Genomic DNA, 15,864 nt, shown 5'->3' with positions numbered 1-15,864 from the left:
CATCAATCATTCATCCATCCATCCATCCATCCATCCATCTATTCATTCATCCGCTCGTCCACTCACCCATCCACCCATTCACCCACGCATCCACCATTTCTTCCTTCATTTTTCCTTTCTTTCTTCTCTCCTTCCTTCCACCCATCCACCCACCCACTCATTCACCTGTCTACCTACCTATCCATCCATCCATCTGCCCACCTAGCTGCCCCTCGATCCCTATCCCTCTGTTCTTCCTTTCTTCCATCATCTACCCACTCCTGAGTACTCCCTCCTCCAGGCTGTGGGCCATGCAGATCACATGGTAGAGAATCCTCTATGCGAGGGGAGCAGAGTTCAATATCCTTGTTCTTGGAAGTCACCCTCTTTCAAGCCCCCATTTCCTCACCCCCGTCCAGTAGGGATGTCCAGCCCACCCTGCCCATGGCTAGGCTGCCATGAGCACCCATCTGGGAGAGGTCTTACCGGGGCACTTGGCAACTCTCCCAAGTGAGAGCACACCCATCCCCTCCTTAAGTGAGCGGTCAAAGCCACCTTCCAGAGCAGGGCTATGCCTCTGATCGCAGGGCCCTTCCTGGGGGCCTCCACCTCCCCACTTTCTCTTCAGCCCTAGTGAGCTGCTCCCTCCTGCCATTGTGTCTCCCATGCCCACCTCCTGGCCAACGCCCAGGCCTGACTCAGCAACTCACACTGCCACTGTCTCCTCCCAGCCCCCTCACTGGCAGTTCATTGAGAGCAGGGACTTCCTCATGCTTGCCCCCTCCTCCATGACCCCTCCAGCCAAGTACACGGACCCCAGTGCAGCCAGGCCGGTGCCATGAGGGCTGGCCCCAGGAAGAGCTGCTGTTGAGGATGCCGCTGCTGTTCTTCTGTGTCCATTATGGAAAGGCGATCTGGAGCCAGGCAGAGCCTGTCTTTCCCAGGGAAGCTGAAGTCTTCTTCTCTTGAACAGCAGGCACCATCCAAACTCTTGAGCCCTTTCCCTGTTGACTTCTAGGAAGCTCAGAACCAGACCCCCGGGTACGCCCTGACCTCCTTTCCCTGATGGAGCTCCTTTCCCTCATGACCGAGCCTTTCCTGTTGAATTGTCCCATTCTCCGTGGGTGCCTTTGACTGCAGCCCATTTTCTGGAAATCAGGGGAACTGCTCTTTGCACACACTGAGCTAGGAGGTGACTTTCCTGGAAGTGGATGACAGCGTCCTCTTCCCTTCTTGCCTCTGTTTCTCCTCTCAGACGGGACCCCCCGCCCCAAGGGCCTGGGTTTCCTCCTTTGTTGTACAGGGACTATCTGAGTTAGTGCTGGCCTCATCAAAGACCCCTGGGAAACATCTCCTATCCCCAGAGCTGTGTCCCCTCCCCGAGGACAGCACAGACTAACTGAGGAACCTGATAACCGTAGCTGCATGGCACAGCTGCAATTTTAAACTCCTTCTGAAGTTGACTGCTGTTTGTATTTGCTTTTCTTTTTTATTTAATAAAATCCAATGATCCAAACCCAGTTAATCTAAAGTTCTTTGAAGTGAACAATCTTTTTATTAAATCAAGGACATATTAAGTGCATTTCTCATTCTTATCTGGGGGTGGGGTTCAGAGGCCTCTGGGGGGCTTTCAGGTAAAGAGTGGCCACCATGCAAGCTTGGGGAGCCCCAGGAGGGTATGGGGTCCAGCCAGTCTTAGGACCAGAGTGTAGCCCCACATGGAGTGGGGCCCTTTATGGGCATCTGTCCCTCTGTGGACTGTAGGGGACAGTGCAGTTCATAGATGGGAGACCTCTGGCCTGGGAGGTAACCCCCTCATTTATCCTGTGGCCCACATGCCAAGGGAGAGCTGTAGGGAGGGGAGGGGACAGAGGAGGGGCATGCACCCTGGTCTCAGACATCATAGGATACCCCTGTCTCAGAGGCCTCATGGTTCCTCAGTCTCAGAGGTCACAGGGTCCCCTGTTGTCAGAAGCCAAAAGGTTCCCCGGTCCCAGAGGTTACAGGGTCCCCTGGTCTCAGAAGCCATAGGGTCCCCTGCTCTCAGGCCCCCATCCTGGGTGGAGTCCTGAGTCCTTTCCAATAGAGGAAAAGCCTGGCAGAGGCAGCCCAGCCACCCGGCAGGAGCAGGGCCGGGAGCAGGATGGGAGGGGAGCCTGGTGTCCCCGTACTTGGTGTGTGTTCTGCTCCCCTCTCAAGTTCAAGGAGAAGAGGCTTCAGAGTCCCGATCCTGAGCTCCGCCAGTCCTGCCTTCCCCACCTCCGGCCCAGGGGCATTACTGGGCCCCTACCTTCCCATGCACACAGTGGGTCTAAGTCAGCGGGGGCCACAGCCACTGTTCACGTGCCGGCTGTGCCTCGGACTCCTGTGGGCTGTGATCCAGACAGAGGTCCTGCCCTCCCACTTTCCTCCTAGCAGGGAGATGGGCCACAAAGCACCCCCAGATGCCACAGATCAGAGTGAGGGGCACTCAGAGGAGGCTGGGGCGGGGCTGGGGCCTGGAGGTCGAGGGCTGCATGGGATGACCCACCTCCGGCAGAGACTGTGGGACGGGAGCGGGGCAGGCTCTGGAGGTCACCAGGGACCCCCAGGCAATGGGAGCAGGAAGCCCGTATGTCCCAAGAGGGCTGTGTGGGGACCTGTTGAAGATCTTGTCTGCTGGATTTAGAAGCCACCTGGAGAGTGACCCCCCAGATTTACAGCCCCAGCCTGGCCCCTCCCACTCCAGGCTCAGACAGCTGCCTGTGGGACGTCCCCACCAGTGTCTCGGCAGCTCCCACTCTCAGGGCACATGACAGACCCCTGCTCCTGCATACAGCTGTCCCCATACAGCTATGTCAGCCTCATCCCTCCAAGGACGAGGGACTTCCCACACCTCTCACCCACTGTCAGGGAGTCCACTGGCCCAGCCTTCAGGACGCATCCACCCCTGGGCCTTTTTGCCGCTGCGCCTCCACCTCCGGGTCCAGCACTGGGGCACCGCTGCACTGGACCATTGCCTCTCTGGGCTCCTCTGGCCGCTGCCCTGTCCCCCACAGACCCTCCCACAGGCAGAGAAAGGCAGATCACATCTGGTGACTCGGCGTCAAATCCAAAGCCTCCCAGGACCCACTGGACCCAGGGGTCTGGCCTCCCCGCCAGCTCTGGCCCCATCTCCCACATGCCTTATTCATCGGCCATTCATCTTTGGTGGGTTTAAATATTTGGCCCATTTAAAACATTTAGGTTATTTGTGTTCTTATTAGTAGGTTGGGAAGGTTCTTCTGCATTCTCGATAGGAGCCCTTTATCAGAAAATCGAATTCCAAGTATTTTCTCCCTCTCTGTGGCTTGTCTTTTCGCCCTCTGAACAGTGTCTTTAAAGAGCAGAAGTTTTGCAAATTTTGATGAAGTCTCTTTTCTTAATTTGTCATGCATTTGGTGTTGTATCTAAGAAGTCTTTGCTAACCCAAGATCAGAAAGATTTTTCTCCTACAATTTCTTATAGAAGTTTTACTTTTCCAGGTTTCAGATTTAGGATGATGATGCATTTTGAATTATTATATTTCTAAATAACGCAAAGTATAGATCGAGGTTTGGGGTTTTTTTGTTTTGTTTTGTTTTTGCCCTGGAAATTCAATTGTTCTAGTACCATTTGTTGAAAGACTGTTCTCTGCTGAAGTGCCTTCACACCTTTGTCAAAAAGACAATGACCATGTGCCATTCTAGCTATCTGTCTGTGTGCCAGTATCGCACCAGCTGGATCACGGTGGCTTCGCAGTAGCCCCAGCAGGCAGGCGGTGCGAGTCCCTGACTTCATTCTTCCTTTTCCAGGTTGCATGGGCTCTTCAGACCCTTTACATTTCTGTGTGAATTTCAGAATTAGCCTGTCAATTTCTACAAAAAGAAAAATAAAGCCTGCCGATGACCTGATTGGGATCGCATTGAATTTACAGATCAATTAGGGGAAATTTGGCATTTTAACAATGGTAACTCTTCTGACCCAAGAATACAGAATACGTCTCCCTTTATTTATAACTTCTTTAACTTCTCTCTGCAATATTTTATAGTTTTCAGTGTACTGGCTTTGTGCATTTTTCATCAGATTTATTCCTAAGTATTTCTTAATTTTGAGGCTATTATAAATGATATATTATTTTAAATTTCAGTTTCTGGTGGTTGGTTAAGAGAATATTCAAATTAAAATGATTTTTTGAATGTTCACCATCAGATATCTTGCAAGCTCAGTAACTCACTTACTGCTTCTAGAAACCTTTTTTGGTAGATTCCATCACATTTACTGCATAGATGGCTATGCAGTCTGTGAATAAAGAGAGTTTTATTTCTTCCTTTCCAATCTGAATGCCTTTTTTTTTTCTTGCCTGGCTAGAACTTGCAGTAAAATATTGAATGAAAGGGGTAAGAGTGGACCTCTCATCCTGTTCCTGGTCTTGGGGAGAAAACACTCACTCTTTCACCGTTAAGTATGATGTTAGCTGAAAATTTGCATAGGTATCCTTCATCAGGTTGAAAAGTTCCCTTCTGTTTCTGGTTTTCACTGGGAATAGATGTTAGATTTTCTCAGATGCTTTTTGTGCATCTTTTGAGATGATCATGTGGATTTCCTTTTTAGCCTGTTAATGTGGTAAATTGCACTGGTTGATCTTTAAATGTTAAACCAAGTTTGCATTCCTGGAATGAACCTCACTTATTTGTGATGCATTATCCTCTTTCTTTTCTTTCTTTCTTTTTTTTTTTTTTTTTTTTNTTTTAGATGAAATCTCACTCTTTTGCCCAGGCTGGAGTGGAGCAGTGTGCAATCTCAGCTCACTGCAACCTCCACCTCCCAGGTTCAATCGATTCTCCTGCCTCAGCTTCCTGTGTAGTTGGGATTACAGGCGCCCACCACCATGCCCAGCTAATTTTTGTATTTTTAGTAGAAATGGGGTTTCACCATGTTGGTCAGGCTGGTCTCAAACTCCCGATCTCAGGTGATCCGCCCGCCCAGGTCTCCCAAAGTGCTAGGATTACAGGCATGAGCCACCATGCCCAGCTGTATTATCCTTTTACATGTATTGTTGGATTTGATTTTTTTAAAGAATTTTTGTATTTATTTTCATCAGGCATATTGGTGTAGTTTTCTTTTCTGGTTTTGACATCTAGATAATGAAGTTAGAAGTAACCACGTGTTTTCAGTTTTCTGGAGGAGTTTGTATAGAATTAGTACGCTTTCTTCCTTAAACATCTGGTAGAATTCTCCAGTGAGATCTTTTGGGCTTGAAGGTTTCTTTGTAGGAAGATTGCTAACTCCAAATTCAATTTCTTTAATAGATATAGTGCTCTTTGGGTTATCTGTTTCTTCTTGAATGAGCTTTGGTAGTTTGGAAATTTCAAGAAATTGGTTCCTTTTGTCTAAGTGATCAAATTCATTTACATCAAGCTGTTCATAATATTCTCTTATTATCCTTTTAATGTTTGTAGAATCTGTAGTGATGTCACCTCTGTAATTCTTGACATTAATAATTGTCTTTTCATGATCAATCTTGCTAAAGTTGTTTCAATTTTATTGATCTCAAAAGATCAGCTTTTGGTTTTTATTTTCGCTATTGTGTTTTTTTGATTTACATTCTTTCTTTCATTGATTCCTACTCTTGATTTCATTGAATCACACTCATCTTTATTATTGATTCACACTCTCAGCTTTATTGATTCACACTCTTACTAGATTCATACTCTTATCTTTATTATTGATTCACACTCATCTTTAGTATTGATTCACACTCAGTTTTATTGATTCACACTCAGCTTTATTATTGATTCACACTCATCTTTATTATTGACTCAGCTTTATTATTGATTAACTCTCAGTTTTATTATTGAGTCACACTCTCAGCTTTATTATTGATCCAAATTCAGCATTATTGATTCACACTCAGCTTTATTATTGAGCCACACTCTTACCTTTATTATTGATTCACACTCAGCTTTATTTTTCATTCATACTTTCAGCTTTTTTTTTTCTTCTGCTTACTCTGAGTTTTCTTTGGTGGTCTTTTTCTAGTTTTTAAGTTGGAAAGGGAGGTTATTGATTTGAGACTTTTCTTCATTTTTATTTGGTTGAACATAATTTCTAATTTCTCTTTTGACTTATTTGAAGATGAGTAATTTAGAGTATATTATTTAGTTTCCAAATATTTGGAAATTTTCTAGATACCTGTTATTGATTTCTAATTGTGGTCAGAACTCTTAAATAAAATTAAAATTCTGAATTTATTGACTTGCTTATTTCTGGGGGAGAGACATCTGCTAAGTCATAGACTGGAGCAGCTGCGGGGACCGAGGCACTGTCTCAGTGAGTTGTGTTTGCAGTGCCCCAGCCACAGGGCCTGGCACGTGGTTGGTACTCACTGGACATTAACAGCAAACATTATTTTGAGGGAGGCCAAGAGGAGGTAATGAGTTCAGCTCCAAGCAGGGAAAATCTGGGGAACCAGCAGTATAAAAGCTGGAAAGAAGAGCCCCACTGGCCACTGGGGTTAGGTTGGAGCTCAGCTAGGACAGCAGATATTGGAGCTGGCATGGATGGATGCAGGATGGGGTGGACATGAAGCCACCTTGGGGTGAGCCACACTTGAGCTAGAATGCCCCTCAGCTCCGTGATGGCAGTCAGGAGAGGACAGCTCTGCCTGACCACAGGGGGACTGAGGCAGCTCGAGCAGAATGACAGCTGCTGCTTCCTGGTCCTGCAGGGGAATTTCTCTCCTCTGCCTGTCCCCTGAGGGAGGATGGTGGCTTCCACAGCAGTCCTAACCGAGTCTCGCCGTGTTTCGTTTCCAGACTGGAAGAAGCGTTTCATTGGCATACGGATGCGGACAATCACACCAAGGTGAGTGTCTGAAGAGTGCTGTCCCCTGCTACCCCTTCATCTCGTCCCTCACCGGGGCCCTCCTTCCAGGTCCTGGCCGGCTGTGCTCAGCTCCCTGCAGGTGCCCAGATGGGCCAGTGCACTCAGGCTTCTGAACTTCTGACTGCTGCTCAGGCCAGCTCTTCTGCTTGGAGCCTTTCCCCCTTTGCCTGATAGATTCCTTCCACTTTTTCAGGACTGCATTCAGACGCCATCTCTTCCCCATGGCTACTGTAACAAATTACTACAAACCCGATGGCTTAAGACAGCAGAAATGTGTTCTCTCGCAGTTCTCAAATCAGGGGCCGGAAGTCAAGGGCTCGGCAGGGCTGCGCTGCCTCTGAGGCTCCAGGGAAAGCTACTTCCTCACCCCTTCCAGCTTCTGCTGGCTCCAGGCATCCTGGCTTGTGGTTGCCTCGCTGCAGTCTCTGCCTCTGTCTTCACTTGACCTTCTGTCTGAGTATCTGTGTACACATCTCTCTCTCGTTTCTCTTATGAAAACAGACATCATTGGAGTCAGGGCCCACTCTAAATCAAGAAGGTCTCATCTCAAGATCTTCCACTAATGACCTCTGTAAAGGTCCTGTTTCCAAACAAGGTCACATCTGAGGCTCTGGGTGTACATGAATGTGGGGGAACACCATTCTGCATCCCCAGGACACTCAAGTGGGAGAAGGTGCCTCCTCGTTGCACACAGAGCCCTGGCCTCCCTCCCCAGACTTGAATTCACCCTGCTGTGCCACAATCACCTGTTGTGGGAACGCCCCACCCCACCCTGCCGCCTACTCGATGTCAGCTCCTTGGGAGCAAGTACTGTGACCTGCCATCCCTCTACCCTACCCCAGTACCAGGTCCACCACGGAGCAGGCACCTGAAAATGCTGAATGAGTGTAAGAAAAAAGGGGCTGGGGGAGAGGAAGAGGAGGCAGGGTAGAAGGGAGGCTAGAAGTGCAAAGTTGAGCCTCGAGGTTTGAAGAAGGGAGAGGTCACTGCACTGGGAGCCTGGGAAGAATTCAAGAACACTCAAGTGACCATTTCCTCAAACCAAAGAGTCCCTACAGCTGCCATTCCTCCTGTTTCACCAACTCTGCTAATCTAGGAATGACATTTGAAAAACATTATGATCAACACCAGTACACCAATTTATCTTTTGTTTTCTTTCTGTCCGTCTCTTTTATTCGTCTGTCATCCCACTGCTGTTTGGTCTTCTGTCTTTCCATTCTGTGACTCAGCATTGTCTGTCCGTCCCATGACTCAGCATTGTCTGTCCGTCCCATGACTCAGCATTGTCTGTCCATCCCATGACTCAGCATTGCCTTCTGTCCATTTCTCCTTCTGTCCACCCGTTGAGCATCATTCCTTCTTCCATCCATCCATCCATCCTCCTGCCCCTCCTCCCACCTGTCCACCCACTCTCTCTTCTCTTCATGCTTCTAACCAGTCATTGCTACCACTTTCTTCTTGAGAAGCATGTCTGGTAGGGGACACAGAGTGGCCAGTGGTGGGACAAGACAGTGTGGGGCCCAGAGGAGCCTCCTTTTCTGGCCTGGTTTTGGAAGGCGGGAGGGGCAGCTTCATACCAAGGAGCTGGGCAAAGGCTCCGAGGAGGGGACTTGACAGCAAACTCTTTCCAGCCTGGTGGATGAGCTGAAGGCCAGCAACCCGGACTTCCCAGGGGTCAGCCGTGGAATTTACGTGCAAGAGGTCGCGCCAAATTCACCTTCTCAGAGGTAGGCTCTGCCAGAGGAGACAGGGAGACCAAGACTGATGGAGGCATGGGGCAGGCCTGGGTCTTGGGCTGCGGCTGCCCCACTGACCTCATGTGACCTTGAGCTTCCCAGCAAAGTGATGAGGAAGGGGCAGGTGGATTCTAGCATGTCTGCTAAGCCAGGAGAGGCTGGAGACCTGAACAGTCCCTAGAGCCCTGACCGCATCTGTCCGAGGTCCAGAATGTCATTTCCTTCAAGAAGCAGAGGCTAAAGAGTCCCTGTTGGGCTAAGAAACTGCTCCAAGCCAGACTCTTTCACCAGCTGGGGCCAGCCTGGGTCTTTCTGGGACTCAGCTTCCTCGTTGTAAAATGGAGATAATTCAGCCTATTCTTTTTCTTTTCTTTTCTTTTCTTTTTTTTTTTTTTTTTTTTTTTTNTTTTTTGAGACGGAGTCTCACTCTGTTGCCCAGGCTGGAATGCAGTGGCGCGATCTCAGCTCACTGCAACCTCCGCCTTCTGGGTTCAAGCGATTATCCTGCCTCAGCCTCCTGGGATTACACCACACCTATTTTTTTTTTTTATTAGAAATGGGATTGCACTACATTGGCCACGCTGGTCTTGAACTCCTGACCTCAGGCAATCTGCCTGCCTCTGCCTCCCACAGTGCTGGGATTTCTACCCCTGGGGGGACTTTGTCAAGATTAAATAGATAAAGCATTGTTTTCTTTGAGTCTTCCAGCACTAGAGAAATGTTAAGCCTGGCAACACCGTAGGCTGAGGCAGGCATGCAGCAACCTGACCACATGCTGGTGTGGCTGACCCATCCCCACCAAGGGCTCCAAGCCAGTGGCTCTCTCCTCGGCCTAGGTATTCGTCTACAGTGGGAAAAATCCACGAATAAGAGGACCCACGCAGTTCAAACCCATGTGGTTCAAGGGCCAGCTGTGCTGTGCGTCAGCAGAGGCTGGGCTTGAAGGTGGGAGGCCCCGCTTGACCTTCTGCCGTGAGCACAGATGGCACACGTGCCCTGCCCGTAGCAGGCCTGCAGTAGAAATGGTTGAAATGGTGTGAAATTTTCCACACACGTCATCTCAGTTCATCCTCACTGCAGCCAGGGAGGTGCAGGCTCCTGCCTCACCCATTTTACAGATGGGGGGACTGAGGCTTAGAGGAGTTACCCTTCCGGGTCACGCAGCTGGCATGTGTGGGTCCTGATGCTGGTGCCCACGCAGCTGAGCACCATCCCATCGCCTTCCTTCCCCGCAGTGGGGAGGCCTCCGCAAGGCTCCTGCAGAGGGGAGGCCGGCCCCGCGAGCTCTGCCTCTCTCAGCAGACGTCTTCGTCACTGCAGAAACAGTAGAACCTACTCCTGGGCCTTTGCAATTTGCCAAGCACGTCTGCACATAGGACTGTAGACATGAAAACTAAGGCTCTAAGGGACAGAGTGCTTGGCCCAGCGAGGAAGCCTGCAGCAGAGCTGGAACTCACCCTCATCTGATGCTTGGGAGGAGGGGGTTGAAAGGTCGTTTGCCTGCAGCGTGACATTGGTTTTCTTCTGGAGTGAGAGCCTTGAGGCCAGGGCACCGTTCCTTCCCATGGAAGTGACTTTTGTGGAAATGTTGTCATTGACCCTGACTGCGCGTCGCCCTGGGCTGGGCCTAGGGAGGCTGTACCTGTGGAGACCATGACTGGGGAGGCCGTGACTGGGGAGGCTGTGCCTGGGGAGGCCGTGACTGAGGAGGCCAGGACTGGGGAGGCTGTGCCTGGGGGGGCCGTGTCTGGGGAGGCCGTGGCTGGGGAGGCCAGGACTGGGGAGGCTGTGCCTGGGGGGGCTGTGTCTGGGGAGGCCGTGACTGGGGAGGCCAGGACTGGGGAGCCTGTGCCTGTAGAGGCCGTGTCTGGGGAGGCCGTGACTGGGGAGGCTGTGCCTGGGGAGGCCGTGACTGAGGAGGCCAGGACTGGGGAGGCTGCGCCTGTGGAGGCCATGTCTGGGGAGGCCATGACTGGGGAGGCTGTGCCTGTGGAGGCTGTGCCTGGGGAGGCCAGGACTGGGGAAGCTGTGCCTAGGGAGGCTGTGCCTGGGGAGGCCAGGACTGGGGAGGCTGTGCCTGTGGAGGCTGTGCCTGAGGAGGCTGTGCCTGAGGAGGCTGTGCCTGTGGAGGCTGTGCCTGAGGAGGCCAGGACTGGGGCGGCTATGCCTGTGGAGGCTGTGCCTGGGGAGGCTGTGCCTGTGGAGGCTGTGCCTGAGGAGGCTGTGCCTGTGGAGGCTGTGCCTGAGGAGGCCAGGACTGGGGCGGCTGTGCCTGTGGAGGCTGTGCCTGGGGAGGCCAGGACTGGGGAGGCTGTGCCTGTGGAGGCTGTGCCTGNCTGTGGAGGCTGTGCCTGTGGAGGCTGTGCCTGAGGAGGCCAGGACTGGGGAGGCTGTGCCTAGGGAGGCTGTGCCTGGGGAGGCCAGGACTGGGGAGGCTGTGTCTGTGGAGGCTGTGTCTGGGGAGGCCATGACTGGGGAGGCCGTGTCTGGGGAGGCCGTGTCTGGGGAGGCCGTGACTGGGGAGGCCAGGACTGGGGAGGCCGTGTCTGGGGAGGCCGTGACTGGGGAGGCCAGGACTGGGGAGGCTGTGCCTGTGGAGGCTGTGTCTGGGGAGGCCATGACTGGGGAGGCCAGGACTGGGGAGGCTGTGCCTGGGGAGGCTGTGCGTGGTGACCCCATCTCTCCTGTTGGCAGAGGTGGCATCCAAGATGGTGACATCATCGTCAAGGTCAACGGGCGTCCTCTGGTAGACTCGAGTGAGCTTCAGGAGGCCATCCTGAACGAGTCTCCTCTCCTGCTGGAAGTCCGGCGGGGGAACGACGACCTCCTCTTCAGCATCGCACCTGAGGTGGTCATGTGAGGGCCGCATTCCTCCAGTGCCAAGCACCAGAGCCTGCGGACAGCAGGGACACCGCTCCCGAGATCAGGACGAAGGACCACCGTCGGTCCTCAGCAGGGCAGCCGCCTCCTCCGGGCTGTCCAGGGCAGAGCCGAGGCTGGGCTTGGCCAGGGGCCCGAATTGTCGCCTGGGGAGTGTGGGATCCACATCCCAGTGCCAGGGAGGGAAGCCCAACGTCCCCTCGTACAGATGCTCCTGAAAGACACTTCCAGGTTCTCAGGATATTCACAGAACGGCCTTCTCCAGAGGTCCCCTCCTCTCCCAGCCTCCCGACTCTGCACCTGTGGATGCCCATCTGTAGTACCCCCTGCTCCCCCACCTCCTGCTGCAGGTCCGGGCTGCCAAGCCTCTTCCCCCTTGACTGACTCTCACCTGACCTGAGTCCCTGGCTTCCTTGTGCCCCAGGACTTACCAAGCTGTAGGGCTGGGGCTGCTGCCTGCCAGCCTGGGGTCCCTGGAGAGCAGGCCATGTCTGACCCCCTCAGGGTGGGGGGGTCCAGCCTGGAGCAGGCGCTGAGTGACTGTCCCCTGGCTGCGGAGCTGAGCCCCGCCCTGCCATGAGGTTTTCCTCCCCAGGCGGGCAGGAAGCCACAGGGAGCATGTGGAAGGTTGGCTGCTGCCTGGGGAAGCTTCTCCTCCCCAAGGCGGCCACGGGGCGCCCTGTAGAGGACAGTGGACGAGGACCTGCGGGGTGTGAGGATTGAGCCAGCTTCCCCTTCCCACACGGCTCTGGGTTGCAGCAGCCGCTCGCATGGAAGTGCCGCCTGGAGGAAAGCGGGCTTCTGGGCATCACCTGCTCCTCCAGGGAACATGTGTGTCCAAGGGGCATGTGTGAGCTTTGCTGTAAAATCGACTCCCAGTGTTGCTTGTACTGTATGTTTCTCTACTGTATAGAAAATAAAGTTTACAAGCACATGGTTCTCAGCCGGCAGGGGCACTGGGGCAGCCTCCCCGCCGCTGGCCAGGGTTCTTCCTGGGGATACATCTAACACATGACTGGGCATCCCTGCAAAGACCCGCGCCTTTAGAGAGTTTCCACGACAGCTGAGCATTGGGGCCCACCAGGTCTCGGGGTCGTGTGGCACTGCAGCAGGCTGGCTCCGAGTCCAGCAGCCGGGGCAAGCCCTGGCTCCACCTCTTACTTCCAGCTCCATGGTCTTGGGAAAGAGATGTCCCCTCCGTCCCTGGCCTTTGCCTCTGTCCAGCAGGACGGCTGGCTCTGCTGACCTCCTGGTTGCCCCTGGACGAAAGGTGGCAGGTGCAGCCTTGGGAAGCCACCTGGCTTACGGGGAGCTCCCACTAAGCCCCACTGTGTGTGTCCAGTCACATGACAAAGTCTTTCCTTGTGCTATTTCACCCTCCCTGCAATGGGGAAACTGAGGCAGAGAGTGATTTCAATGAGCAGGAGATCCAGGGACACAGCCCCCAGTGGCTGGAAGCAGAGCACTGGGAGTCCTGAACTTGCCCCACCCCGCTCCATCCAGAGTGGGCCACCCTCGCCAAGCCCCAAGCCACTCTGGCCCTGTCTAGGCTTCCAACCACCTGCCAGTCTCAGGCAGCCATGTCCAGCCTCCAGGCCCTGCTCTCGCTCCTGCCTGTGGCCTGGCCTCTCCACACACACAGTGGCCTATGGGGTGTTGGGGGCCTGGGGTCGGGAAGAGGGCTTGGAGAGCCGTGACCTTACCTATTATCAGAGAGGTGAGCACTTAAGGAAGCGTCGAGGATCACCAGGGAAGGCACGGTCCCATTCCCACGACTCTTCCAAATCTGAAGGGTTGGGGTCACTAGTGATTTCTGGGGTTCGGGGGCTCAGGGTAACAGTGTAGGGATTCTGCCTGTTCATGCTGTCCCCGCATCAATGCCCACCACATGAAGCCACTTCTCCCCTGACAGCTGTTCCCACCTTGTGGGGGACAAACCCTGACACCTCAGCTCAGACCACCTTCTCCACCCCTGCATCTGCACACAAATGCCGCAAATCACAACCCACCAGCTCACTCTCAGGTGGGCTGTGCTCTCCTGGCTCTGTCTAGGTCATGGTCACCTTGAAGCCTGGTTTTGGAGGCCTCCCGTCCAGCCCCGAGATCCTGTGTGGGGGCCTGAGGAGCACGGCGGGGCTGTGGGGTCAGGAGGCTGAGCTCAGATGACCCTCTGAGCCTCGGTTTCTCCATCTGTCAGATGGAGATGATGTTTTCTTAACAGTGTGGGTTCCATTGAAGGAGGTGAACTGACTGAGCACTGGTTTAAACACCATGAGAAGGGTCCTGCTCACACTCCAGCCCCGAATGTGTCCCGAGACGTTGCTTCCCACCACCTCCTGCTCCCTGCCCCTGGTGTCGAATGCCCGTGGCCTCTGGATGCCCATCTGTAGAGCGGGGAGGTGGGATGGGCGCTCTGAGCTTGGGAGTGAGCCGTCCCAGGCTGTGGGCCCAGTTCTGACGCCCTCAAGCCGACCTCTGTGGGAGCCTTCAGCTCTGGGTGTCAGCATCCAAGAGGCCTATGGCTGCCACCTCCCGAGGAAGAGGGACGGTGGCACTCAGGCAGCCCTCCCTTGATGGGGGTCGCCCTCTCGCCTGCCCCAGCTGTCCCTGTCACAGCAGGGGGTTGAGACCTCTGTCCTCCCAGCCTCCAAGACCTGACTGCTCCCTCTGGGCGGAGCCACGTCCCTGGCGGCCCCTCCAGCTGCCTTCAGTGAAAAACAACCTTTGCGCAGGCCGGCAGCCGCGGCCCTGCCATTGTGCAACCCTCGGGCTCCCGTGCAACCCCAGCTGCTGGGCCGCCGCCCACCCCTCCGCGTGTCCCATGAAGATGTAAACAGGGTGCTCACAGGCCAGCGCCCACCAGGAGGAGTGCCCTGCCCCAGGCTGGGTCCTCCGTGAACACCTGGAATCCCCCCGGCACGGGTCCCCTTGTCCCAACATCTCACGTGACAAAGGCAGAAACTGAAGCCCGGAGAGGGCAAGGACCTGCTCCAGATCACATGTAAGCCAGTGAGTGGCCTCTAAGTGACCAGTGCTGGGCTCCCATCTGTCCCCTCAGGCAGCTGTGGTGCAGCTGCTGAAGGACAGACCTCTGCTGCCCTGGCCCAGGGCCCAGCCAGTGCCTCCAGGAGGGCGGCCCCTGCCTCCCACGGCTGACCCGTGGGTCATGCATCTTCCTTCCAGAGTCGCTGCCTCCTCCCTCTGGGGCGAGTGGGTTCAGAATAGATGAGTACAGGTGGAAATGTCAGAATTGGGTCAGGGCTGAAGGAGCAGAGGGGTGTCCGGGGCTGTCACCCACGCCTGCTGCATTCCTACCGGCCATTCCCTCTATGACGGGCTGAAGAATGGCCCCCAAAGGCATCCATGTGGTAACCTCGGAGCCCCAGAATATCTCATATGACAAAAGGGACCTAGCAAATGTGATCTAGGCAAAGACCCTGAAGTGGGGACAGGGTCCTGATTGTAGGGTGAGCCTGATGTGACACAAGGGTCCTTATAAGGGGGACCCAGAAAGGGTCAGCAGAAGGTAGAAAATGGGATGATGGAGCAAGAGGTGGGGGCGCTGTGGGGAGGAGCTGAGAACACAGAGGGCTTCCAGAAGCTGGAAAGGCAAGGACATGGTCCCTTCAGAGCCCCCAGAAGGAGCCGGCCCGCTGGCTTTTTGACTTGAGCCCAGACAGACTGACTGTAGATGCTGGCTTCCAGCACTGAGAGAGAAGTCTGCTGTGCTGTGCTGGTTGCGAGGTTCGTGATCATTTGTTACAGCAGCTGTAGGAAATGCCCCGGCTCTTCAAGCTGGCCTCCAAATTCACCCCCTCCAGGAAGCCCCACCCTGCCCATGCTGAGGGCCTGGGGACCCTTTAGAGCCCTGTGGTCTCTGGTTTCTGCTTATTTCCTTGTTCCTCTGGATGTTGACTGCTCCTGCTCCCCACCCCATAGAAACATTGGCTCCAGGAGCTCAGGAACTTGGCTTAAACCCCAGCCATGTCCCCAGGGCCAACCCCAGAGCCAAGAGCAGAGCAGGTGCTCAGCGAATGAGTCTTAGTTCAAATGGGAACCGTGGGCTGGAAAGTTCATCTCAGCTCTGTGATCCTGGGGCCTAGACTGCCATGTCACCCTAAGCAAACCCCAAAATCCAGTATCCAGGAATGCCAGGATGCCAGGGATAGGAAGATGTGGGAGAAGAGGTGGGGGTGGGAGGAAAGGGCCCCCTCTCTTCAGAGCTATGATTCTCTATGGCCCAGCATCCTCTCTGAAAGTAGAGGGGAAATCTTCACTCTGCAGAAATCCCCCCCAGAAGGAGCAGGCCGTGTGCTGCCCTGCACCCATGCAGCCACCACGGAGCCCTCTCCCAGGATCCCTCTAGGCTCCAGGGACACCCCAG

The 15,864-nt window shown here is 54.1% G+C and overlaps 1 protein-coding gene across 3 annotated transcripts in view; it reads left to right on the top strand.

Annotated features, from left to right (window-relative positions):
* Nucleotides 1–12,426, top strand: part of HTRA3 (HtrA serine peptidase 3) — a 37,575-nt gene extending 25,149 nt beyond the window's left edge. Inside the window, exons 7-9 of one of the 3 annotated variants that reach the window (XM_017539042.2) lie at nt 6,795–6,843; nt 8,496–8,591; nt 11,295–12,426. In XM_017539042.2, the coding sequence (XP_017394531.1) occupies nt 6,795–6,843; nt 8,496–8,591; nt 11,295–11,460 (311 nt within the window). In that variant the 3' untranslated portion in view covers nt 11,461–12,426. Of the gene's footprint in view, nt 1–710; nt 1,500–6,794; nt 6,844–8,495; nt 8,592–11,294 lie in introns of those variants that run through there. The other 2 variants (XM_017539043.2, XM_017539044.2) reach the window with 2 other exon arrangements.
* The last annotated feature ends 3,438 nt before the right edge of the window (nt 12,427–15,864 follow it).

This window comes from Cebus imitator, unplaced genomic scaffold, assembly GCF_001604975.1.
Source record: "Cebus imitator isolate Cc_AM_T3 unplaced genomic scaffold, Cebus_imitator-1.0 Scaffold117, whole genome shotgun sequence".
Classification (NCBI taxonomy): Eukaryota; Metazoa; Chordata; class Mammalia; order Primates; family Cebidae; genus Cebus; species Cebus imitator.
Note: the sequence above shows the minus strand (reverse complement) of the source record. Positions and strands in the feature narration are given on the sequence as shown.